The following is a 24,433-nucleotide window of genomic DNA, read 5'->3' on the forward strand; positions in this document are numbered from 1 at the left end:
AAGTAAATCAAACAAAGCACAGGCTTGACTGCGAACAGATCTTGCCTAATGGCGCTCCTAATAAATTACTGGTTTTGTATTGAAAACTTGACTTGACAGTTATGAATCAATTAGGGCACCTTTAGGAAATCTGACACCCTGCACTCGCCTATTGCCCAGATCGCTTATGGTTCAAAAGTTTTATTTTCTTTTAAAACAAACATTTCATCATTCCTCAATCAGTAAAACATCGGAGTACAATTTTGTTTGTGTGTCAAAATACTTCTAATTTACCACCAAATTCTTGTCTAGCCTAATGTATACCCCTCCCTCCCTCCACCCTCCCCCCCAACCCCCTCCTCCTCCCCCCCAACTTCCCAGAACCCGTACACGGTATGGATTTTTAACAAACACAGTCTAAAATCTATTGAGAAAAAAGAAATAAAGAAGTTAATGACATCTCTACATTGATCTTAGCTTCTTCTTGCTGAGCTAACTTTAAACAATTTAAATCATTCCTGATCTTAAGCATAGGCTAACTGGAGTTTCTTGGTCCCGTATTTATTTTGTATATAGTCAATCCATTTTTTCCAGTCTCGTTTATATCTCTCATTTGAGTGATCTTTAAGATATGCCGATATTTTAGCCATCTCGGCTAAGTTTGTAACTTTCAATGTCCATTCTTGAATTGTAGGCAAATCTTCCTTCTTCCAGTATTGCGCCACCAACAGTCTTGCTGCCGTTATTAGGTGCAGAGTCAAGTTAGTCTCTACCACTGTAAAGTCAGTACATATACCTAGTAAGAATAACTGAGGAGTAAACTTTATCCTTCTTTTAAAGATATTTTGCATAATCCACCATATTTTTATCCAAAATGCCAGATCGCTTATGGACCCCAGCTGGCTGACTAGAATTGATCCTGACTTTTTGGGATCCTTGATGAGAAGGATCCTTCCTTCCCTTGCAGATCCTCTCATATCCGGTAACCTCTCTCTTTACCTTTCAGCCAAGGCGAAGGCCCATTATGAGCAACCATACTGCCACCCACATCCTCAACTTCGCTTTGCGTTCTGTGCTGGGGGAAGCCGATCAGCGAGGATCCTTGGTGGCTCCGGACCGATTGCGGTTTGACTTCACCGCCAAGGGAGCCATGTCGACCCAGGAAATCAAGAAGACAGAAGAGATTGTTAATGGGATGATTCAAGACGCCAAGGTACAGTGAGATGGAGTGCCAGTGTCCTTGTGTTGAATCCCTTTGGAATATAATTACTTCCCTGGGTTTCTGGATAACCAGTGGAAACTGGATTTCTCTATCCAGATGCGTATCAGGGTATACAAAGATAGGTCAGTCTCTACTTTCTCTACCAATTGCTTATAGCAATAGACTTGTATACTGATTCACAGTGCTTTTACAGCCCTCTCTAAGCGGCTTACAGAGTCAGCCTCTTGCCCCCAACAATTTGGGTCTTCATTTTACTCACCTCGGAAGGGATGGAATGCTGAGTCAACCTTGAACCGGTCAGGATCGAACTCCTGGCACTGAGCAGAGTTAGCCTGCAATGCTGCATTCTAACCACTACAGCCCCACAGCTCTTAACGCCCAGAATTTTATCCCATTCTTTTACGTATTAAAACCAACCAAGTCCATTTATTGCATGGACACGGCTGCTAGGTTTCTGGCCCGATTCTAACTTTTCTTGGGGTCATTCTATAGAGTTGAGATTAAGAAGCTGCTCACCTGCGTAAAGGAAATTAAACTGAGGCCCACTGTTGTGGCCCGCCAGCGGCCAGCAGAGCTAGCAGCAGATTCAGACAGTGAGGAGGTTGGGGAGGAACATGGGCCAGTCCTGGAGTCTGGGGAAGGCTCTGATGAGGGCTCTGTGTTGGAGGCAGAGAGGGGGCCAGAGCTGTATGCCAGTTATCATCTGCCTTCGGAGTCAGACATCAGTGAGGCAGACAAACAGCTGGAGCCTGTTCCCAGTGTGTGCATGTGCAGAGTTGCCAGACAAAGGGAACAGCTAAAGAACAAGGGTAGACTTGGGAGTAAGGGCACAGGTGGACAATGAATGACCCCTCCCAGAGAAAATAAAAGAGGGAAAGGGGAGTGGAGTTTCCTGGATACAATTAGTTTGCTTAATTGGTTCATGACTCTCTGAGACTCCTTGCCAGGTTTTGCAGATATAGGCCTGGCAGCTCCCCAAGCCAGATAAGATCTGTGACTGTAAATTCTCCCTTGAAAGACTTTGCTGGATGTGAATGAGCAGAATTCACAGTAAATGAATAAAAAGGGTTTTTATAGGGACAAGGAGTTTGCTTCATGCTCTCAGGAAGCCTGGGTCAGAACAGCATCAGGGAAGGCTGCTTTTCACCACAGGTGAATGGCCCCTCCCAGAGGAAATAAAAGAGGAGCGAAAGGGGAGGGGAGTTTGCAGGAGACAATTAGTTCATTCCTGCATTCTTGTATTCCATCGTCTGAAAGATATCGGCCTGGCCACTCTCCAAGCCTGATAAAGGTCGATAATTGTGAACTCCCTTGAAAGACTGTGGCAAAGACTTTGCTGGAGAGGAATTCACCATAAATTAAATAAAAGGGGTTTATCGGGACGAAGACTCAGCTTCGTGCTGCTGGGGAAGGAACTAGGTAGGCATTGGCTTCTCCTGGTATGGCTAGTGGGCCACGTTTTGCTCGCCTATAATGGGTCTTTATGTCTTGGCAGAAAAACAGAATGATCTTGAGACAGTTGCAGTAAGAAACACTAGGTACAGCCACTGGATCTCCTCCCCTGGGATCTGCTAATCTTCGGTGTCCCTGTGATCAATCCCCCAGGTTGTGTACGCCAAGGAGTGTCCGCTGGCAGCTGCCAAGGCCATCCAAGGCCTCCGAGCGGTATTTGACGAGACCTACCCAGATCCTGTACGTGTTGTCTCCATTGGCATCCCAGTTGACGACATGCTGAATGATCCCTCCAGCGCAGCAGGTGCCGTCACATCGGTCGAGTTCTGCGGGGGCACGTGAGTACATCGGGGTCGCAGGGAAAAACAAACCCTTTGCATTGGGAAACCCAAAACAAATCATGCATTATCTAGCACCGGGATGGCAAACCTACAGCACACGTGCCACAGGTGGCACGCGTAGCCATTGTCAGCCATTTGTCAGGGCACGCGAGGCGTTGACTGACTTCAGACTTTTTTTGAGGCCATTTTTTACCCTCCCCAGGCTCCAGAGGCTTTATAGGAGCCTGGGGAGGGTGAAAATAACCTCCACCGCCCCTCTGGAGGCTTCAGGGGCTTCCATGAAGCCTCTGAAGCGCAAAAAATCCGGCCCTACGGACAAATCGGAAGTTCAGAAACGGACTTCCGGTTTGCTCGTAGCATCTGTTTTAGCCCTCCGGGGCCTTCTGGAGGCTTCCCTGAAGGCCGTTTTTCATCCTCCGGAGCCTTCAGGGACCTTCAGGCGGCTTCCCTGAAGGCTCCGGAGGATGAAAAACGGCCTTCAGGGAAGCCTCCGGAAGCCTCCTGAAGGTCCCTGAAGACTCCGGAGGACTAAAAACAGCCCTACGGACAAACTGGAAGTGACTTCCGGTTTGCTAGTAGGGTTGTTTTTTGCCCTCTAGAGCCTTCAGGGAAGCCTCCGGAAGGCCCCGGAAGGCTCCAGAGGGCTAAAACCGGACCTACGAGCAAACCAGAAGTCTGTTCCCGAACTTCCTGTTTAGGGCCAGTTTTTTGCGCTCCGGAGGCTTTAGGGAAGCGCCTGAAGCCTCCTGAGGGCCTCCGGGGGGGGGGGAGGTTGTTTTCGCCCTCCCCAGGCTCCTATAAAGCTTCTGGAGCCTGGGAAGGGTGAAAAAAGCATGCAAAAAATGGGGGGGGGGTGAACGCTGGCTATGCAGCATGCGCGCTGGGGTCGTGCATTGAATTATGGGCATGACACACTCGCGCACGACCCCCCTGCGCTCTCCCCGCTTTTGGCACGCAAGCCAAAAAAGGTTCGCCATCACTGACCTAGCAGATTAGGTCTTCCAATCCAGACATGCATTCAGTTGCTGAGATGAGAGATACTAAAAACTCTTAACTTGCCTTCTGTAGGGATTCTCAGTCATCCAGGTCATGGTTGTCCCAAAGGTGCTTTTCCAGGAGGCAACCTGAGTAGGAATGGATTTCCATAGAGAGAGAAATTGCAGAGTCCAGGAACCAATAGCATTACTCAGGTGACCCTGGGGACACAGCTAAACCCCCAAGTGCTTCAACAAGCCTCTAAATCAGGGGTGTTAAACTGAAGGCCAAGGGGCCGGATCCAGCCTGCTGGGTGCTTAGATCTGGCCCATGGGGCTACCCTGGAAATATCAAAGGACTGGCCCACGGTGTCTCTCTGCTAGTGAAAAGGAGGCCATTGCAGCCGAAAACACAGCTTGGGAGCCATTTTTTGCTGGCAGAGTGCTCGGGCCACCACAGGCGTCCCCAACACAAGTGACATTGAGCTGGCCATGTCCCCCATAGGTCAAACACAACTCAGATGCAGCCCTCAATGAAATGGAGTTTGACACCTGCTCTGAAAGGATGCCCATGACCACCTCTCTGCAAGGGATATAAATCCTTCCTTTCCCCACCGTCCTGTCAGAGCTGAAGAAGCTTCTTGGAGAAGAAGCGAAAACGTCTTCAAGGAAAAAAAAAATCAAGAAAATCCAGTTGCCTCCTGAGAAAGCACCTTTGGGATTGAACTTGCTGTGTGTTTTTACAGGCATTTGCAGAACTCGAGTCACGCCGGGCACTTCGTCATTGTGTCGGAAGAAGCCATAGCGAAGGGCATCCGGAGGATAGTGGCCATCACTGGCGCCGAAGCGCAAAAGGTCAGTGGAGAAGGAAGAAAGACAGATGCTCTGGGGAAGCTGAGCCAGTTGAGAACCTGACCTGTTTAGATACATCAGGACTGATCCATTGGATCCAGAGGTGGAATTCTGCTGGTTCGGGGGAAGCGGTAGTGGCGGCAGCACGAGGGTCCGCCCGCCCACCCTGACGTCATCACGGACCTCCTGCACATGCCGACACACACACTCCCACTACCAAACCAGTAGTGAAGATAAGAGGTTACCCTTACTGATTGGATCCCTGTTTAATTTTAAGCTAAGAGACTTGTCCTTGCTGTCAGGTTTCCAAATAGCATCCAAAAGTAAATCAGAATCCAAGGCAAAGTTCCAATTTATTAAGAGAGCCATGTTGGCACATCTGAGAAAACCCAGATCTGAAAGCTTCCTGGTTTTCTCCACCCAGTTGAAAGTTCAAGATCTTGCCCCCCACACCTACAAGTCCACACCCCATGGTCCAATCACCCACAGCCATGCTGGCAGTTCCACCCATCCAGTTCCGGTCAGGTGCAGAGGTGCAAAGACAAAAGGATGACCTTAGATTTCTAGAAAGAATGTTGTTATGGCTACATGTCATCTAACTCCGTACAATCCCTCCTCCCATTTTCCCGCAGTAGAAAATGCATAGCAGAATAATAGAGTGTGTGGCAATAGCAATAGCAGTAGACTTATATACCGCTTCATAGGCCTTTCAGGCCTCTCTAAGCGGTTTACAGAGAGTCAGCATATTGCCCCCAACAATCTGGGTCCTCATTTTACCCACCTCGGAAGGATGGAAGGCTGAGTCAACCCTGAGCCGGTGAGATTTGAACCGCTGACCTGCTGATCTAGCAGTAGCCTGCAGTGCTGCATTTAACCACTGCGCCACCTTGGCAGGCCAAAGACCCAAAAGAAAAGATGGCTGCAGGCCTGACACTTACTCCTAGTCAACGTGATCGTTTTCCCTTTAGGAAAAATGCTGACCTCTCAAGTCGTCTCTCTTCTGTAACCTTAACTTACATCCCTTTTCTCTTCAAGGCCTTGAGGAAATCAGAAGGTCTCATCAAGCAGCTTGCTGACCTAGAAACCAAAGTAAAGATCCAAACGACACCCAACAAAGACGTCCAACGTGAGATAGCGGATCTTGGCGAGGTAAGAAAAGAGAAAAAAAGGGAAAGAAAAGGCCTTTGTAACCTCTCTCTCTCCTAGGACCCTCTAGTAAGGCTGGTCATCATCTCCAAGTTACTAGCTAAAGAGTTGCAGTTTACAACTTGCTGGCTGGGTTTATAGACAGGACTTTACATGTCGCTACCAAAGAGGATCTCTGCCTAGCCAGTGCAAATTCAGTAGCTGTCATATTCAGGAGCCGTGATGGTGCCGTGGTTAGAATGCAGAATTGCAGGCCGACTCTGCCCGCTGCCAGGAGTTCAATCCTGACCAGATCAAGGGTGACTCAGCCTTGCGTCCTTCTGAGGTTGGTGAAATGAGGACCCAGATTGTTGGGGGCAATAGGCTGATTATGCTTAGGGCTATAAACCACAGAAGAGGTATACAAATCTAAGTGCTATTGCAAACTATCATCTATCACAGTGGTCCCCAACCCCCGGTCCGCGGACCGGTGCCGGGCCGTGGAGTACCTGGCACCGGGCCCCGCAGCGGCCGGGGGCCATGATCGCTGCAGCGGCCGGGGGACATGATCGCTGCAGCGGCCGGGGGACATGATCGCTGCAGCGCAAAGGCTCCTGGGCCATGCGCAAAAGCTCCTGGGCCGTGCGCAAAGGCTCCAGGGAAGAGAGCCCCGCGCAGGTACGCACGTGTGGCCCAAAGCTGACGTGTACCTGCGACCCTGCAGACATCTCCCCAGTCTCCCTGCGGCTCTCAGCGGGCCACGGTAAAATTATCAAAGGCTGACTGGTCCGCGGCGATAAAAAGGTTGGGGACCACTAGTCTAGTATCTCCCTATCTATTATCTATCTTCTGTCTCTACAATATCTATTATCACTGTCTGTCTATCTGCCTGTCTATCTGTCTGTCTGTTTATCTATTTATCTCTACCTTTGTCTATCACATCTAGCTATCTATCTATCTATCTATCTATCCCTCTGTCTATCTATCCCTCTGTCTATCACATCTAGCTATCTATCCCTCTATCACATCTATCTATCTATATCTATCTATCTATCTATCTATCCCTCTGTCTATCACATCTATCTATCTATTTATCCCTCTGTCTATCACATCTATCTATCTATCTACCTCTGTCTGTCTGTCTGTCTATCTATCTATCTATATCTATCATCTATATCATCTGTCTGTCTGTCTGTCTATCTAACTCAAGAGCTCTGGTGCAGTGGTTAGAATGCAGTATTGCCAGGAGTTCAGTCCTGACCGGCTCAAGGTTGACTCAGCCTTCCATCCTTTCGAGGTTGGTAAAACGAGGACCCAGATTATTGTGAGCAAGATGCTGACTCTATAAACCACTTAGAGAGAGCTATAAAGCACGATGAAGTAGTATATAAATCTAAGTGTTACTGCCATAAGCTGGGATGGTCTGTGCTTGGCTAGTAGTAGAGAAATTTATTTCTTGAATGTTCCAGTCCCAGTTTAAGGAACTTTGATTTTAGTGATGGGAGCCCACCAGATCTGCAGCTGCTACATTGGGATGTTACTCCTTTTGCAGGCCCTGGCTACAGCCATCATTCCCCAGTGGCAAAAGGATGAACTCCGAGAAGCCCTAAAAGCACTGAAGAAGATTATGGATGATTTGGATCGGGCCAGCAAAGCCGACATCCAGAAACGAGTGAGCCTGTCTCCTGATTTTCTTTCCCGTGCTGTTACTCATGGAGAGCTTAGAAATTGTTCTAAGGCAGCCCTTGATTTATGACTAGTTCGAAGTTAATGACAGATCTCCCTGGAGGTACTTAACAACTTGCTTCTGAAGTTCCAACATCCCCACTCACCCCATCTTCATGTGCAGCGATTTTGAGTGTGCAAAGACTAAAACTTCCAGAATTCCTAACTATCTAGCCACACTAGATAGAAATTCTGGGAATGTGTAACTCTTAAAACATCTGGGAGAAACTCACGTTGGCAAAGGTTAGTCATAACTTGCCCCACCATCTGTCTTGACTCTTCATTTTAGCAAGCCAGACTTGGCTGAGAAGTTGGCGTATTTATTTTTCTCGTGTGCGTCTCCCTTGGTACCTGGCACATTACATTGTTGTTGTTAGTTACAAAGTTGTGCCCGACCCATCATGACCCCAGGGACAACGTTCCTCCAGGCCTTCCTGTCCTCTACCATCCTCTGGAGTCCAATTAAGCTCATGCCTTCTGCTTCAGTGACTCCATCCAGCCCCCTCATTCTCTGTCGTCCCCTTCTTATTTTGCTCTTAATCGTTCCCAGCATGAGGCTCTTCTCTAGGGAGTCCTTCCTTCTCATTAGGTGGCCAAAGGATTTGAGTTTCCTCTTCAGGATCTGGCCTTCTAAAGAGCAGACAGGGTTGATCTCCTCTAGGACTGACTGGTTTGATCATCTTGCAGTCCAAGGGACTCGCAGGAGTCTTCTCCAGCACCAGAGTTCAAAGGCCTCCATTCTTTGGTCCTCAGCCTTCCTTATGGTCCAACTTTCACAGCCATTCATTGCGACTAGGAAAACCATAGCCTTGACTATACACACTTTTGTTGACAGGGTGACGTCTCTGCACACACACACACACCTGCTACTGCTAGTACTACTACATAGACCCCAGATCAAGATCAGATCTTGGAGCCCAGATCAAGTTTAGTGTCAGGGTTCCAAATAGCATCCAAAATTAAATCAAGAGTCCGAGGCAAAACATTCCTCAAAGTTCCTATTTATTAAGAGAGCTGGCACATCTGGGAAAACCTGAATCTGAAGGCTTCCCGGTTTTCTCCACCCAGTTGAAAGTTCAAGATCTTGCCCCACACCCAGAAGTCCATCACATGGTCCAATCTTCCACTGCCATGCTGTCAGTTCCACCCATCCAGTTCCGGTTAGGTGCAGAGGTGCAAAGACAAAGGATGACCTTGGCTTTCTAGAAAGAATGTTGTTATGGCTACATATCATCTAACTCCGTACAATCCCTCCTCCCATTTCCCCACAATAGAAAATGCATAGTAGAATAATAGAAAGTGTGGCAGGCCAAAGACCCAAAGGGAAAGATGGCTGCAGGCCTGACAATGAGTAAGAATTCTCTCTGCCTGTGCAAGGAGCATCGTTTTTTCCATCTCTGTCGTTTGCGACCTGAATTAGGCAACCTCACTTTTGTCTCATGCTTGTTTTTTTCTTCTCCAAGGTGCTGGACAAGATGAAGCAGCTCATTGAGGCTTATCCCAACCAGCCTCTGGTCATTCTGGAAATGGAGAATGGTGCTTCTGCTAAGGTACTTTTTTTCCCCCCAGTGCAACGTCCTTTGTGAGGCTGTGGTGCCGCAGGGGTTAGAATGCAGCATTGCAGGCTAATTCTGCTGACTGTCAGCAGTTTGATCCTGACAGGCTGAAAGTTGACTTAACGTTCCATTCTACCGAGGACGGTCAAATGTGAGCCCAGATTGTTGGGGGGGAATAGGCTGACTCTGTAAACTGCTTAGATGAGGCTGTAAAGCACTATGAAGCAGTATATAAGTCTTAGGGGCTATTGTGAAAGGGGCAGAGAGAGATCGCGTGTTTCCCTCAAAATAAGACAGGGTCTTATTTTCTTTTGATCTCCTGAAATAAGCACTTTTTGGGCTTATTTTAGGAGAGGTCTTATTATTTTTGAGGTGTAGGAGGCGGTGAGCTGCTGCTGTGTTGCAATATTTTCAGAGGGGGTGGTGGTTATTTTTAGCTCATTCGCTCAAAAGTCCGATAGGGCTTATTATCTGGGGAGATCTTATTTTCGGGGAAATAGGGGTTTCAAAACGTTGGACCTGAGTTACCAGCTGAACAACAACAAAACACCGAGAAGATTGACATTTGGTTCCCAACGACAAGAAGTGGCTGCACACACACCCCTTCTCGGCATGAAATGATTTGGGATTACCGTATTTTTGGAGTATAAGACGCACTAAGGTTTTGAAGAGGCAATTTAAAAAAAAAAAAAGTTTTTGCATTCTGCAGACCTCCCAAAAACGGGTCCGTTTTGTTTGTTTTTTTACAAAAAGGGGGCATGAATAGCCTTTAGGAGGCTTGTAGAGTGTTCCTGGGGGGTGGGGGTGGGGCCAAAAATAAGCAACAAATGGCCCATTTTTCGTCAAAAAAAGGGCATGCATAGGCTTATAGGGTGCTCCTGGGGACTGGGGGGGAGCAAAATTGAGCAACAAATGGCCTGTTTTTTGCTCATTTCTGCCCCCCCCCCCCCCCCATCCCCCAGGAGCACTCTAGAAGCCTCCTAAAGGCTCTGCACGGCCATTTTGGTGAAGGGTGGGGTTTCGGGAGGCCAAAAATCCTGTATTCAGTGTATAAGACACAGCCAGACTTTCAGCCTCTTTTTTGAGGGGAAAAAGGTGTGTCTGAAAAATACGGTATTTCAGTTTTACAGTTCTTTCCTGGTCCAGCTTCAAGTGCCAGTTCTTGGCATGTTCTTTTCCCTACAGGCCTTGAATGAGTCCCTGAAGCTCTTGAAGACACATTCTCCTGAGACAGCCGCGATGCTCTTCAGCGTGGATAACGAAGCAGGCAAAATTACTTGCTTATGCCAAGTTCCTCAGGTAAGTAAGATTGGGAGCACCTCCGAGTCTGGGTAGTATACGGATAATTCAAGAAACAGAAGTTCCATTCTTTTTTAATGTTATAGAACTAGAGCAGGGTATCAAACTCAAGACCTGCGGGCTGGATCCGGCCCGCAATGTGGTCGGATCACAGTAGGATTCAGTTATTGATGTCATATATTGAAACTGAGAGGAGGACATTTGTGTGTTATGTGATCACTATCAAGTTGGTTGGGGTTTTTTTGTGTGTGTGTTCTTTCATTTAGTGAGCTTGTAAAACGTAATAAAATTAAAATAACGGTGCAAAGAATTGACTGGTCCCCCAGAAAGCGATATAAAATAGTATTATTAAGTGAACAAGGCTACAGTTATAAAGACATTAGAAGAAAAATTGGTGGAAACTTAACCAAAGGTGACATTTCTAAGTTTTTGAAGAGGTATATGGTCGGATCTGGCCATCTTGGTCAACCCACATCGCTTCAACCCGGTCTACCCATTGCGAAGAGGAAACAGCAGTTTGGGGAGTGGGGTCAAAACTGGCCACACCCAACCAGCCGCTCACCCCACCCCTCACGAGGTCAGCCACAGCCCTGATGTAGCCCTCAATGAAATTGAGTTTGACACCCCTGATCTAGAGCAACAATAACAAGCCTATCAGATTTCCCCACATACGACATAAGCCGTAACTCCCAAGAACCTCAGGATTGATGGAGGATGCTGGGAATTGCATCCAACCTTATCATGGTTTGTTTAACTGCAGATTTGCAAGTGTCTTTCGGGAAGCTGTGGCGTTCTTGGGGCTCTCTGAGCTTGGTTGTTTTCTTGCAGGCATTTCATTTCCAAACTAGGTAACATCGGGTGGGATTCAGTGGGTTTAGACCAGTTCGGGCAAACCGGATGTTAATTTTACATCTTGTTTGCCAAACTGGTAGTTGTAAGAACTGGCTGGCCCCTCCCCTTCCAGAAATCTCCACGCGGCCTGTTTTGGATGCCAGGTAACTGCAGGGCCCCCATGGAGGCTCTGGAAGGTGCAAAAAACGGTTCTACCACAAAACCGCGGACGACAAAATCGCGGTAGACGAAAGCACGTATGTGATGTCATCACAGCGCGACGAAAAAGATCGAAAAATGTAAAAATAAAGCTAAAACCTTCCCCTAACCCTCCCAAACCTAACCCTAAACCTAACCCTTAACCTAACCCTTAACGTAACGAAAAACCTAACGCTAACCCTTAACCTAACGCTAAATGTAACGCTAACACTCTAACCCTAACCCTTAACCTAACCCTAACCCTTAACCTAACCCTTACCTTTATGTGAATCGGCTTGCTGTAATTTAATTTTTATTTCAATTTTTCGATCTTTTTCATCGCGTTGTGATGACGTCACATACGCGATTTCGTCGACTGCGCTTTTGTGGAACGCGCTTTTGACGGGTCACGGCAAAAAACAGGCCTCCTGGAAATCCAGAAACACACACATTTCCAGTCTCCGAAGCCCGGGTGAGGCTGTTTTCGCTCTCCTGGAGGCTTGAGGAGGCAAAGAACCAGTTGCTAAAATTTTTGAATCCCACCCCTGCGTAGTATATTTCATAATGAAACATCTGCAAGAAAACCACCAGGCTCAGAGGGCACCAAGGGACCTCACGGTTCAATCCCAAGCTACAAATCTCCCCTTCTATCGGTTTCAGGAAGTTGCCGGCAAAGGGCTGAAGGCCAGCGAGTGGGTGCAGCAAGTCTCGGTGCTGATGGACGGCAAGGGAGGAGGCAAAGACCTCTCGGCCCAGGCAACAGGCAAAAACACCGATTGCCTGGAGGAAGCCCTGCAGGTGGCCACCGAATTTGCCAACCTGAAGCTCAGTGAGTTGAAGAACTGATCAAACCTGGGAAGGATGTTCCTTGCCTGCAGGCCAATAGCTTAGATGTTCCTTTTAGCGCCATCGGGGGAGGAGTAGACCATACGTGGTTGTCCTTCATTCGTCTGGCACAAACTCCAGGGATATGGTTGGAAAAGTCGATTATTCAGATACTTGACGATGAAACCAGATCTGTGGCCCTTTGAGCTCCATCTCCTGAGAATAGCCATGCCATCTCAGGACACCTGCTGCTAAAGGAACTGACCTTCCAGTTGTCACATAAGTGCGTCCTTCATTACAATGCCACTGTGCAGTTTACAGGGAATTGTGCAGTTTCCTTCTCATCTCTAAGCACTAAGTTTCGGGGTATTGTAACGTGAATATATGCAGGGACAAACCTGACCTGCTGTCCTCGCATTTCTTCTTTCTAACCGTAGAAACCTCTCCCCCCTCATTGTTTAACCTCCGTTAGAACAAGCCTGCCCTACCTCTGGAAAACTAGGAGGTCAGAGAGGGGCCATATAAATAAAACAAGCAAGAATCTGTGTATCGCACAGTGGAAATAACAAGTGTGTTGTTTTATTGGATCGGCGCGTATCATGCCTGCAGGGGGCAAGCTTCGGATTTACACAATTCGTTCTCCTTTGCAGAAAACATTGGGGAAATTAAGCCTTTCCCTATTGCGTAACGAGAGGTGGTTAAGGATGATAGCAATATCACTTAGACCTTCCCTGTTTCCCCGAAAATAAGACCACCTGGATAATAAGCCCTCCCCGAAAATATTGCAACACAGCAGCAGCCATGAGGTGACCACGCTCTGCACCACAAAAATAATAAAACCTCCCTAAAAATAAGGCCAAGTACTTACTTTGGGGGTCAAAAGAAAATAAGAGCCTGTCTTATTTTCGGAAAAACACAGTATATACCGCTTCACAGCTCTCTCTAAGCGGTTTACCGAGTCAGCCTCTTGCCCCCAACAATCTGGGTCCTCATTTGACCCACCTCGGAAGGATGGAAGACAGGGTCAACCTTGAGCCTGGTGAGATTCGAACCACCAAATTGCAGGCAGCAGAAGTAGCCTGCAGTACTGCACTCTTACCACTGTGCCACCGAGGCTCAATGATGGGCTTGTTGAAATCATAACAAGCAGATATGAAGCTTGTTTAAATTAATCTTGATTACCTTAATTATACCCAGCGAGGTGTCACCGTCCAGTGGATCTTGGGTGATCTTAAAAAAATGAAGCAGGGTAAAGCCAGGCCCCTGTTTGGGTGGGGGGCTATTATGATTGTTGACTAGACTGGGATGTTGGGAAAGCTTCGCGGTGGTGGTAGTGGTGAGGGTGTAGTGTTAAACCACTTTCATGTAGTTGCCACGGGGATTCACCTGAATGTGGCCACAAAGTCATATCTGAAATCTTGACTCAAAAGAAACTTTATTAACTGGAACAACTGTCCTCTTTGAAGCCATGAAAGAAAGGGAGACCCCATGGAGCTGGAGAAGACTCCTCCATTGGACTGCAAGGTGATCTGAGTTTTCTTTGAAGGCTCCACATCATGGTTGCCCCAAAGGTGTTTTTTTAAGAGGCAAACTGGATTTTGTTTTTCTTTGAAGATGTTTTACTTCTCGTCCAAGAATTTCTTCAGCTCTGACAGGATGGTGGGGAATGGAAGGACTTACATTCCTTACAGAATACCTTATACCAGGTGTGTGTGTATACACATACGTACATACATACACACACAGAGACACCTGATATGTCTGGAACCTGCACTGCATATCAGACATTAATACAATTGAGAGATATTTCACGAGAAGAATCCTCTACTACTCTGCTCGCAACAGAATCCCTTATTCCATCACGCTTGAAATTTTGGCCTTAATTTAGAACTACACCGCCTACCACCTTCGGTCGGACCTAAGCGTAGTACACAAAATTAACTGCTACAACGTCCTACTTCTCAATGACTACTTCAGCTTCAACCACAACAACACACCAGCTCACAATAGATACGAATGTAATGTAAATTGCTCCAAACTCCAGTGGAGAAAATACAACTCTTGTTACATCCTCAAACCCCCAAGACTTTAACCTTAAACTGTCTATTTTGGACCTCACCTCATTCCTAAGAGGTTTGTGAGGAGCGTGCATAACAGTGGTGGGATTCAGCCAGCATGCATCTATTTGGGAGAACCGGTTGTTAACTTTCTAAGCAGTTTGGAGAACCGGTTGTTGAAGAAATCTCATTTTGTTTTCTTCCACTTTACAGGGCTAATCCTGTAAGGAAGGCAGGAAGGAAACATTCTGATGTTGTTTCTAGCCTAATCTTTATTGTCCTGCTTACAGAAACTGCCTCTCCCGCTAACCCTTATTACATTGTAACAGCTAAGGCCAAGCGCCCATCAATGTAAGTGACATTGAGTTGGCCATGCCCACCCAGTCACATGACCACCGAGCCACACCTACCCAGCTGGTCATTAGGTCAGAGAACCTGTTGTTAAAATTATTTGAATCCCACCACTGGTGCATAAGTGCACCAACTATCCCTGTCCTCCTGTCCCCACTTATTCGTATCCATTTTCCTATATTCATAATCAAGTTAATACTTACATCTGTTATCTTATACATGCTTGACAAAATAAATAAAATTTTAAAAAAATTATAAAATTTATATTTATTTATTTATAATATTTATAAATTTTAAATTTGCATCCTTTTAAGAGTGAATGCAAAGAACCAGCTGTTCTTTGCAAGGAATATAAATCCTTCCATTCCCCGCCATCCAGTCAGAGCTGAAGAAGCTTCTTTGGATGAGAAGGGAAACGTCTTCAGAGAAAAACCAGACAGTCCAGCTGCCCCTTTGAGGGGAGGAGAAGCACCTTTGGGCCAACCACGCCCTGGATGGCTGAGCATCTCCACCGACGGTCCCTGCGAACGGAGCAGCCGCCGCACTCCAAGCCTTGCGCAAAAACGCTCCAGGAAACCCCAACCTTGGAGAAGCGGAGAGCCGAAGCCGGCAGGGGGAGCTGCCGGAGGAAAAAGCCTCGCCGCCTTCCTCCACCCTTCCCCTTCCGGAGCCGTGCGCGCCAAAGCCGTGCGCCATGCCGCTGGATCACCGGCGAGTGCCGGGCCCGGAGGAGTCGCAGTCGCCGTTGCTGTACGTACCCGGCGGCCAGAAGGCGAGCGGCGAGGTGGCCCAAGCCAACCGGGACCCCTCGGCCCTGCAGCCGCTCTTCGCCCGCGTGGGGCTGCTGAGCCAAGCCAAAGGCTCGGCCTACGTGGAGCTAGACGGGGGCACCAAGGTCCTCTGCTCCGTGGCCGGGCCGCGCGAAGTGGGCGGCGGCGGCGGCGCGTCCGGCGCTCCGTCCGAACAGCGGGTCCGGCTGGTGTGCGACTTTCGCCGGGCGCCTTTCTCGGGCCGCGGCGCTCGCAGCCGCCCCGGCGAGAAGGAACCCGAGCTGGCCCTGGCGATGCAGGAGGCGCTGGAGCCGGCCGTGCGCGTGGCGCGCTACCCGCGGGCGCAGCTGGAGGTGAGCGCGCTGCTCCTGCAGGACGGCGGCTCTTCCTTGGCCGCCGCCCTTTGCGCCGCCGGGCTGGCTCTGGCCGACGCCGGCATCGAGCTCTACGACCTGGTGGCGGCTTGCGCGCTCAGCCGGCAGGCCGGGCCGTCGGGGCCCGAGTGGCGGCTTCAGCCCACCGAGCCCGAGGAGCGCGCCGCCTCCGCCCGCCTCACCGTGGCGCTCCTGCCTTCCCTCAACCAGGTCTCCGGCCTGCTGGGCAGCGGCGACGGCGGGCAGGCCGACAGCTGGGCTCAAGCCCTCCGCCTGGGCCTCGACGGCTGCCAGCGCCTTTACCCGCTGCTGCGCCAGAGCCTCCTGCGCGCCGCCAAGCGCCGGGCGCCAGAGCCGCAGGAGCCCGCGGAGATGGACACGGAGGAGACCCCCGCGGGGACGGCCTGACATTCGCCCTCGGGGCTTTTCCACGCAGGATCGTGCACGTCGGACTTCGATGATGGAGAGGGATGCGGAGCCAGAGACCTGCCTGATCCCTGTCGGACTTAATTTGGAAACTTTGTGCCCACCCTCCGCTTTGGAAGACGGGGGTGATGCTGCCCTCGAACCTCAAAAACTGTGGCTGTTTTGACTCTAATTTTGCACCCTTGACTCTTTGCTTTTCTAAGTTGGGTAACCTGAGGCGTCTCCTGAACCCACAACTGATGCCCTGTTTTTATGCTGAAATATGACTGTGGGTGAGATGAGAGATTGTTGGTCCTGCGGAGGTGGCCTCTTGAACCCTGTTTGTTGATGTGATCCTTTGGGAGACTTGGGGAGTTTCTTGCAAGTTTAGGTTCGGTTGAAGTGATGGCCAAGTTTTCACCAGAAACCACAAGTTAACCACGATAGAGCTGAAAGAAAACCAGTGGGGTGATGTCTTAAGGGGCGCCATGGGGATTCAGGTTATGACATTAAGCCAGAGGTCTTTAAACTTGGCAACTTTAAGACTTGTGGACTTCAATTCTGGGAGTTGAAGTCCACAAGTCTTAAAGTTGCCAAGTTTGGAGACCCCCTGCATTAAGCAATAACATGGCTTGTTTCATTCATTATGAACCCAGTGTAATCCAGTGTGGTTAACCATAATTTATTTCGTGCTTTGGACAGATACAGCCAGTAGCTTGTGTAAATGCAGATTTTTAAAAGCCAAATGAATGTTGATACCATTTTTTTTCCATTTTCATACAAAAATGATTTTAAAAAAAATACCCAGTCTGTTTATTTTGCATTGCTTTGTTTTTCCTGGCTCCTCCTGTCTAGGAAGTAAGCCACATTGTTATCTTTTATTTCTTGTTTTTGATCCTCGGTTGACTAAATCCTTGTTAGTACAATTTTTTTTTTAATCTTCTCGACTCTCCTTTGGCATTCTCCTGACTTTCATTCCACGTAGTTTCATTTTCCTCTCAATAATAATTCACTGGGACTTGATTTTCTGGCTGTCATTCGAACATAGACCGGTTGTCTTGTTTATAATTAAAACACCTCTTTGTGTTTTCTATAGGTTGCTTTATATATTGAAACATTTTACTACCTCCCGTTGTAGAGAATAAAGGACACTATTTTAATGAAAATGAGCAAAAACTGGACTTAGGCAAAGGGGCGTGTCTGAAACTTTTAAGTCCAGAGAGAGATGAGATAACATTCAGAAGAGAATCGTGTAGAGAGACCTCCCCCCCACAATTCAAAGAAGTATAAGGAGGAGGAGGAGGAGGAGGAAGGGGGCTTGCCTAATCAGACTTGAAAAGAATGTTGTTATAGTTTCAATCAAAGTAGTTTTAGCCTTGCATGGAGTTGATTTCTTAATCTGGCCTACCTAGTTGCTGATACCCATTCTAAGAATAAAGCTACTCTCTAAAACCAACGGGCAGAGAAACTAAAGGAAACATATTCATAGGGCAAATGACTAAGAGCTGGCATTTTGAGTGCCAAGGTGAAAGGATGGCGTTGGCTTTGATTTTTTTTAAGAGATAAGAGGGAGGTCTTAATGCTCTCTCGTTATTATGGTTATATCGTGCGGTCCAGTTCTAATACCATTTGGTGGGGAACTTTGTGGGTTTTGCAGAGACATCTGATTGGCCATCTTTGGCATGATCTGGCAGGATTGATTCTTATGATAAAATTTATAAAGTGCATTAAGTCAGAATCCAGATTCATTCTGCATGTTGTGTAAATCCAGGTCGATGATCTGGAGCAGCCTATATAGTCTATTCCTATTCCCTTTCCATTCCCTTCCAATCTATACTTAGTCTAGTCTAGTCACGTGATGGCGAACTTTTCTCTGTCACGTATGCACGAGACACATGCACGGAGGCGGGGGGGGTTACGTATGCATGCATGGGACGCAGGGGGATTGTGTGTACATGCGCGGGGGGGAGATTGCGGCCTGCCAGGCCCAAAACGGGTTGCAAGGGGCTGTGGCGTGCTCCCCCCCCTTCCCGCAGCCCATTTTTGGACCCAGGAGGCTCCAGGGAGGCCTGCTTACCCCCAAAATAGGACACTGGGTTTTTTTGTGCATGCATGGGGGGCAAGCGCATTGCATTATGGGTGTGGACACTTACACGTGTCCACATAATTTTGGCACGCAAGTTGAAAAAGGTTAGCTTTCACTGGTCTAATGTATTCTTTCCCATGTCTATTCATATTCTAATTCTATTCCTGTTCTCTGGAGGTGGCGCAGTGGTTAAATGCAGCACTGCAGGCTACTTCAGCTGACTGCAGTTCGGCTGTTCAAATCTCACCGGCTCAAGGTTGACTCAGCCTTCCATCCTTCCGAGGTGGGTAAAATGAGAACCCGGATTGTTGTTGGGGGCAATATGCTGACTCTGTAAACCGCTTAGAGAGGGCTGAAAGCCCTATGAAGTGGTATATAAGTCTAACTGCTATTGCTATTGCTTTTGCTATATTCCTCAAAGGCATTCTCAAACCTCAGCAAATTTCAAGATGTGTGGGCTTCAACTCCCAGAATTCTCCACCCAGTTTGGCTGACTGGGAAATTCTGGGAGTACGCCTTGAAATTGTCACGTTTGATAAACACTGATTTAATATGTCCAATAGCTCCAGCCACTGTAATTCAGTAAACTATGGTTAAAATAAGCTATGGTGAGTACAAGAGCAGACGAGCATTATGTAGCCATTCATGGCATGTTGTTTTCAAAGCACTCCCGGAGTAAGCAGAGCAAAAAAATGTGTTCAGCATGTGCAGTTTTGATGGAGATTCTTAGACATCTTTTACCCCTTAAACCACGCGGATCCAGTCTTTCTTATGAGGGACCAAAGCCACCCAGGACACCCATCATTAATCACCCAAGAGCTCCCCTTTGAGGGAGGTGGGTGGTTTAGAGATATGAAATATAAATAAAATATTCACGGCATAAAATCTTTGTCCTGCCTTGCCTAGAATAATGTGTGCAACACAAATCCCAGAACGACATCCTTTGATGGCTGCAGACAAGATGAACCTGGACTTGAACCATCTTGAATCTGATGTGCAATTGCTCTTTATTGTTGTTGTTAGTTGCGAAGTCGTGTCCGACCCATCTTGACCCCATGGACAACATTTCTCCAGGCCTTTCTGTCCTCTGCCATCCTCTGGAGTCTGTTTAAGTTCACGCCTTTTGCTTCAATTCCATCCAGCCACCTCATTCTCTGTCGTCCCCTTCTTCTTTTGCCCTCCATCGTTCCCAGCATGAGGCTCTTCTCCAGGGAGTCCTTCCTTCTCATTAGGTGGCCAAAGTACTTGAGTTTCCTCTTCAGGATCTGCCTTCTAAAGAGCAGTCAGGGTTGATCTCCTCTAGGACTGACCGGTTTGATCGCCTTGCCATCCAAGGGACTCTCAGGAGTCTTCTCCAGCACTAGAGTTCAAAGGCCTCAATTCTTTGGCACTCAGCCTTTCTTATTGTCCAACCTTCACAGCCATATATTGCAACTGGGGAAACCATCGCCTTGACTATACACACTTTTGTTGGCAGGGTGATGTCTCTGCTTTTTAATATGCTGTCTAGATTTGCAGCCAGGGTTGATTTCCTCTAGGACTGACCAGTTGGATGGCCTTGCAGACTCGCAGGAGTCTTCTCCAGCACCAGAGTTCAAATGGCCTCCATTCTTTGGCGCTCAGCCTTTCTTAATTGCTCTTTGGGCACCCATAAAAGAAAAAAAAAACACGTTTGATCTGTAGCACATTGCTATTGTTTATTTCGAAGTCACAACAATTGGTTCAAATGTGCAGTCACAGTGCCTGCTTTTCCTCTCCTCTCCCCCCCTTTCTCCCATCCTGGACCTATGTTTAAGGTGGTTATCTAACAACAGCACCCAAGGTCCTCCCTCAAGTTGACACAGGAGGCTCTCCACCAGCACAGATTGGAAGGAAGCGACGTCAAAGGCTGCACAAGCTGTAAGTCGTGGGAAGAAAACGCAATACATGGGAAAGGAAGCGCTTGGCGAGGGATTCCCAGCAAGGTAGCCCTCCCTACTTGCTTTCTTCGGGATCCGGTGTGTGATTTCTCGCCTGCAAGGGAAGAAAATACTCATATGGCAACTCTGAGCTTGTCCAATTGCAGCTTCTCTGTTTTTTAAGCAGATTGGAGGGCAAACATGGCTTCCTACTGCAGGGATCACCAACCCCAGGGACCACTAAATTCAGAATTTTAAATCCCGCAGACCACTAATAAGATCTGCCTAATGGCCAGCTGGATGGGCATGGCAAGGTGGTCATGTGACTGGGTGGGCGTGGCCAACTTGATGTCGAAGGCCGCTTTGCCAGCCTCTACTCGCCACTCCTTGCCTGCCCGCACGGGCTACTTAGGGCCCCAACAGGAAGCAGTTGCTGGAGCTAAGCAGCCCCCATGAGAAAGAGTTGGCAAAACAGTTCAAATTGGATCTGATCAAGAAGGAGGCTCAGCAGAAGCACCTCACTGAGGACTACGAGTATAGGCTTTCCAAGCAGAGGGAAGAGCTGCGGGAGTGCAAGGCCAGGTACTGGCACCTGGAGATGGGCTGATATGTGGGCTTAGTGGGCTGAGATGGTCCGTGGCACGACAAAACCGTGCTCGACTAAGCCGCGCCCGATTAAACCGCGTTGCTGACATCAACGGCAACAACAGTGAGCACAGAGAAAGAAGGGCGCTTTAAATAGCGCTTTGAAAGCAAGCCGATTCAACTTAAGGTAAGGGTTAGGTTTAGGGTTAGCTTTACGGTTAGCTTTACGGTTAGCTTTAGGGTTAGGTTAAGGGTTAGGGTTAGGGTTAGGTTAAGGGTTAGGGTTAGGTTAAGGGTTAGGTTTAGGGTTAGGTTTAGGGTTAGGTTAAGGGTTAGGTTTAGGGTTAGGTTAAGAGTTAGGGTTAGGTTAAGGGTTAGGTTTAGGGTTAGGTTAAGGGTTAGGGTTAGGTTAAGGGTTAGGGTTAGGATTAGGTTTAGGGGGGTTAGGTTTAGGTTTAGGGGTTAATTTTAGGTTTAGCGTTTACAGCGTGCTTCTGTCTCCGCGGTGTTGTCGCCCTGTTGATGACGTCAGCTACGCGGTTTTGTCGAGCGCGCTTTAGTCGAACGCGGTTTTGTGGTGGAACCAAGATGGTCAGCCAGTTCCAGGCCATGATGCAGTCTCACTGTAGCAAGGCCCTCCTGCTCTTTGCCATCAGCGGCGCTTCCCTCCAGCCTTCACCCAAAGCCCCCCACCAGGAGGCTGAAGCAGACCCTAAGTCAGAATTTCTTCCCTCCTCCGACCTGCACAAAAAGACCCCGAAGGGGGAGACTCTCTGCAGCAACACAAACATTCATTGTACGTATCCGGCCCAGGGGCCGTAGTTTGAGGACCCCTGATTTAGTGCAATATTAAAAAATGCAAATATTTTTCTGCAGACCTCCAAAATTTTCTTGTGGACCACCAGCGGTGCACAGACCACCAGTTGGTGACCGCTGTCCTATGGCATCGGAACCAGGTCACCATATCTAGAGCTGCAGAAACATATTTCGTAGTTCCCAAAATGTCAGATGCCATGGAAAGATGGGGAAAACCAAAACAAAACCGCCTGCATTATGGCTTAATGTTAAGGATGAGCCCGATCACTAGCTGGCAGCAACTCAGCAGGTTTTAGCTATTTCCTGCCTTGCCCTTGGAAGCCTGCGTTGGTTCCAGAATCTTCCAAACGCTACTGCCAAATTGTAATTTTTAATGTCACGGAAAGAGCCGGTGATTCGATGCAGAAGAAGCAACGTTAATTGTCTAATTAAGTTGCATTTCATTGCCGTTAAACCGGGGACACTGTTTTCTTGCTTCTGCTTCTCTCTTTGTGGTCTTGCCCTTGGGAAGCACCACCTCCACACTTGTGTGGTCCTTAGTCTACACAAAATTGGGACCCCCTGCCCTACAGGGCCCCCTGATGTCCCCCGTTTCATTTCATCAATCTCTTGGCAAATATCCCAAAGGTGCTTTTCCAAAAGGCAACTGGACTTTCGTTTTTCCATGAAGACGTTTCGCTTCTCATCCAAGAAGCATCTTCAGAACCAGAGAAGGCCACCCATCTTCAGAAATAACTCACCATCCAAACCAATTTCTAAATAAACATAAAACTCAATTCTCCTAAGAAGTCTTAGAACAAAAACCAAAGCCCTTTGACACAAGAGCCGAGGTGGGCGCAGTGGTTAGGGTGCAGTACTGCAGGCCACTTCAGCTGACTGTGATCTGCAGTTCAGCGGTTCTAATCTCACAGGCTCAAGGTTGACTCAGCCTTCCATCCTCCCAAGGTGGGTGAAATGAGGACCCAGACTGTGGGGGCAAGTTGCTGACTCAATTTGCTAAAAAAATTGTAAACCGCTTAGAGAGGGCTGAAAGCCCTATGAAGCGGTATAGAAGTCAAATAATAAATAACTGTCAGTCAACAACTGAGAATTTGTTCCCCGTTACATATCAAATACTACCCCTTCAGAAGAGATGCTTAAATTGCTATTTGCAAACCACAATGGGGACAGGCTAATTATGATTTAGGACAAGGAGTGCACAATGGGCCTTAAGACGCAGTCTAACACTTTGACCCATGGCTGCAGTGCCACTAGCCATAAATCAAATTTATCTTGGAGCCTCGAAGTTGGAATCCCAAAGGTGCTTTTTTTTTTTCCAAAAGGCAAGTGGACTTGTTTGTTTGTTTTCCTTTGACAACGTTTCTCTTCTCATCCAAGGAGCTTCTTCTGTTCTAACTGACAGCTGAGGAATGGAAAGATTTACCGTATTTTTCAGAGTATAAGACGCACCAAGATTTTGAAGAGGCAATTTTTTAAAAAAAAGTTTTTATACTCTCAAAAACGACCCGTTTTTTTGCAAAAACAGGTCCTCTTTTTTCAAAAAGGCATGAATAGCCTTTAGGAGGCTTGTAGAGTGGTCCTGGAGGGTGGGGGCCCAAAATTGAGCAAATAAACAGCCCGTTTTTCGCTCATTTCTGCCCTCCCCACCACCCAGGAGCACTCTATAAGCCTCCTTAAAGGCTCTGCATGGCCATTTTGGTGAAGGGGATGGGGTTTCATGAGGCAAAAAAAATGCTATATTCAGTGTATAAGACGCACTCAGATTTTCAGCCTCTTTTTTGAGGGAAAAAGGTGCGACTTATACTCCGAAAAATACGGTATATTCTTTGCAGTCATCTGTTTGTTTCTATTCCCCGCTGGTCAGTTAGAACTGAAGAAGACAGAAGAAGACAGGAAGGGGAAGAGAGACGGTAGGAATAGGGGAGAGGTAAGGGAAGAAGGAAGGGGAAGGAGAGGAGGAAGGAAGGATGTAGAGAAGGAAGGGAGGGAGAAAAGAAAGGGAAAATAAGGTGGTGTTACAACAGGCAGAAGGGATAGTAAACAAAGCAACTCAAACTGTACATTATAACTTTTTAAATGGAATAACAAAAGTGTAAGAATGGCAAAGAAAAAGAATATGTGAATGTATACTTATAATTGTATGTAAGAGAATAAATGATAGTAAGAATATAAAGCACAATATAGGTAAACAATATTTTATTATAAATAGCTAAGTATAAATAAATATAGAATTGTACATAAAAATGGATAACGAATAAGGAGACCATGAATGAAAAATGCAAATGTATAGAAGGGAAAACACTAACTGTAAAGAAACTGATACGGAACTGCTGTATGATATACGATGGAACTTATTGTTCCTATGTTGTTTTAAGTCATGTGTTTGTTCTTGTTTATGTGTTTATGTGTTTAAAATTTAAAAAAAAAGAACGGAAATAGACGTTTCACTTCTTGGACGAGAAGTGAAACACCTTCAAGGAAAAACAAAAATCCAGATGCCTTTTGAAAAAGCACCTTTGAGACAAAAAAGGTCCTGGATGACTGAGAATCTTCCACAGACACTCTTGACATAAATAACCTGAGCAGATTGCACCCAGGTGTTAATTAGGCAACCAAATCTTTGCAGCTCGGTGTTTTCCAGGTGTTTTCCAGCTAAGCTACCTTCCACAGCCAAGACCTCTAGAATGGTATCGTCCACTTCCACCCTGAGCT

The 24,433-nt window shown here is 47.4% G+C and overlaps 3 protein-coding genes across 4 annotated transcripts in view; 2 read left to right on the forward strand and 1 right to left on the reverse strand.

Moving 5' to 3' along the window:
- The window catches only part of AARS1 (alanyl-tRNA synthetase 1), a 36,945-nt gene extending 24,012 nt beyond the window's left edge, over window positions 1–12,933 (forward strand). Inside the window, exons 14-21 of the mRNA XM_087729253.1 lie at window positions 986–1,192; window positions 2,807–2,991; window positions 4,715–4,823; window positions 5,856–5,969; window positions 7,498–7,617; window positions 9,134–9,220; window positions 10,412–10,525; window positions 12,215–12,933. Of these exons, the coding sequence (XP_087585379.1) occupies window positions 986–1,192; window positions 2,807–2,991; window positions 4,715–4,823; window positions 5,856–5,969; window positions 7,498–7,617; window positions 9,134–9,220; window positions 10,412–10,525; window positions 12,215–12,400 (1,122 nt within the window). The 3' untranslated portion in view covers window positions 12,401–12,933. The remainder of the gene's footprint in view (window positions 1–985; window positions 1,193–2,806; window positions 2,992–4,714; window positions 4,824–5,855; window positions 5,970–7,497; window positions 7,618–9,133; window positions 9,221–10,411; window positions 10,526–12,214) is intronic.
- A 2,527-nt stretch (window positions 12,934–15,460) lies between these two features.
- EXOSC6 (exosome component 6) lies at window positions 15,461–17,288 on the forward strand. Its single transcript, XM_014071271.2, has one exon. The coding sequence runs from the start codon at window positions 15,482–15,484 to the stop codon at window positions 16,337–16,339; it is 858 nt and encodes a 285-aa protein (XP_013926746.2). The 5' UTR covers window positions 15,461–15,481; the 3' UTR covers window positions 16,340–17,288.
- Window positions 17,289–20,209: 2,921 nt separating this feature from the next.
- LOC106552881 (RNA-binding Raly-like protein) overlaps window positions 20,210–24,433 on the reverse strand; it is a 32,264-nt gene continuing 28,040 nt past the window's right edge. For both annotated transcript variants that reach the window (XM_087728948.1, XM_087728949.1), the window contains one exon: window positions 20,210–20,435. In XM_087728948.1, the coding sequence (XP_087585074.1) occupies window positions 20,397–20,435 (39 nt within the window). In that variant the 3' untranslated portion in view covers window positions 20,210–20,396. The remainder of the gene's footprint in view (window positions 20,436–24,433) is intronic.

Source organism: Thamnophis sirtalis, unplaced genomic scaffold, assembly GCF_051295495.1.
Source record: "Thamnophis sirtalis isolate CommonGarterSnake01/CBP01778 unplaced genomic scaffold, rThaSir2_p1.2 scaffold_14, whole genome shotgun sequence".
In the NCBI taxonomy this organism is placed as follows: Eukaryota; Metazoa; Chordata; class Lepidosauria; order Squamata; family Natricidae; genus Thamnophis; species Thamnophis sirtalis.

Bases quoted from the DNA above. Each gene is read 5' to 3' on its own strand.
- EXOSC6 (XM_014071271.2), top strand. From the start codon at position 15,482: ATGCCGCTGGATCACCGGCGAGTGCCGGGCCCGGAGGAGTCGCAGTCG.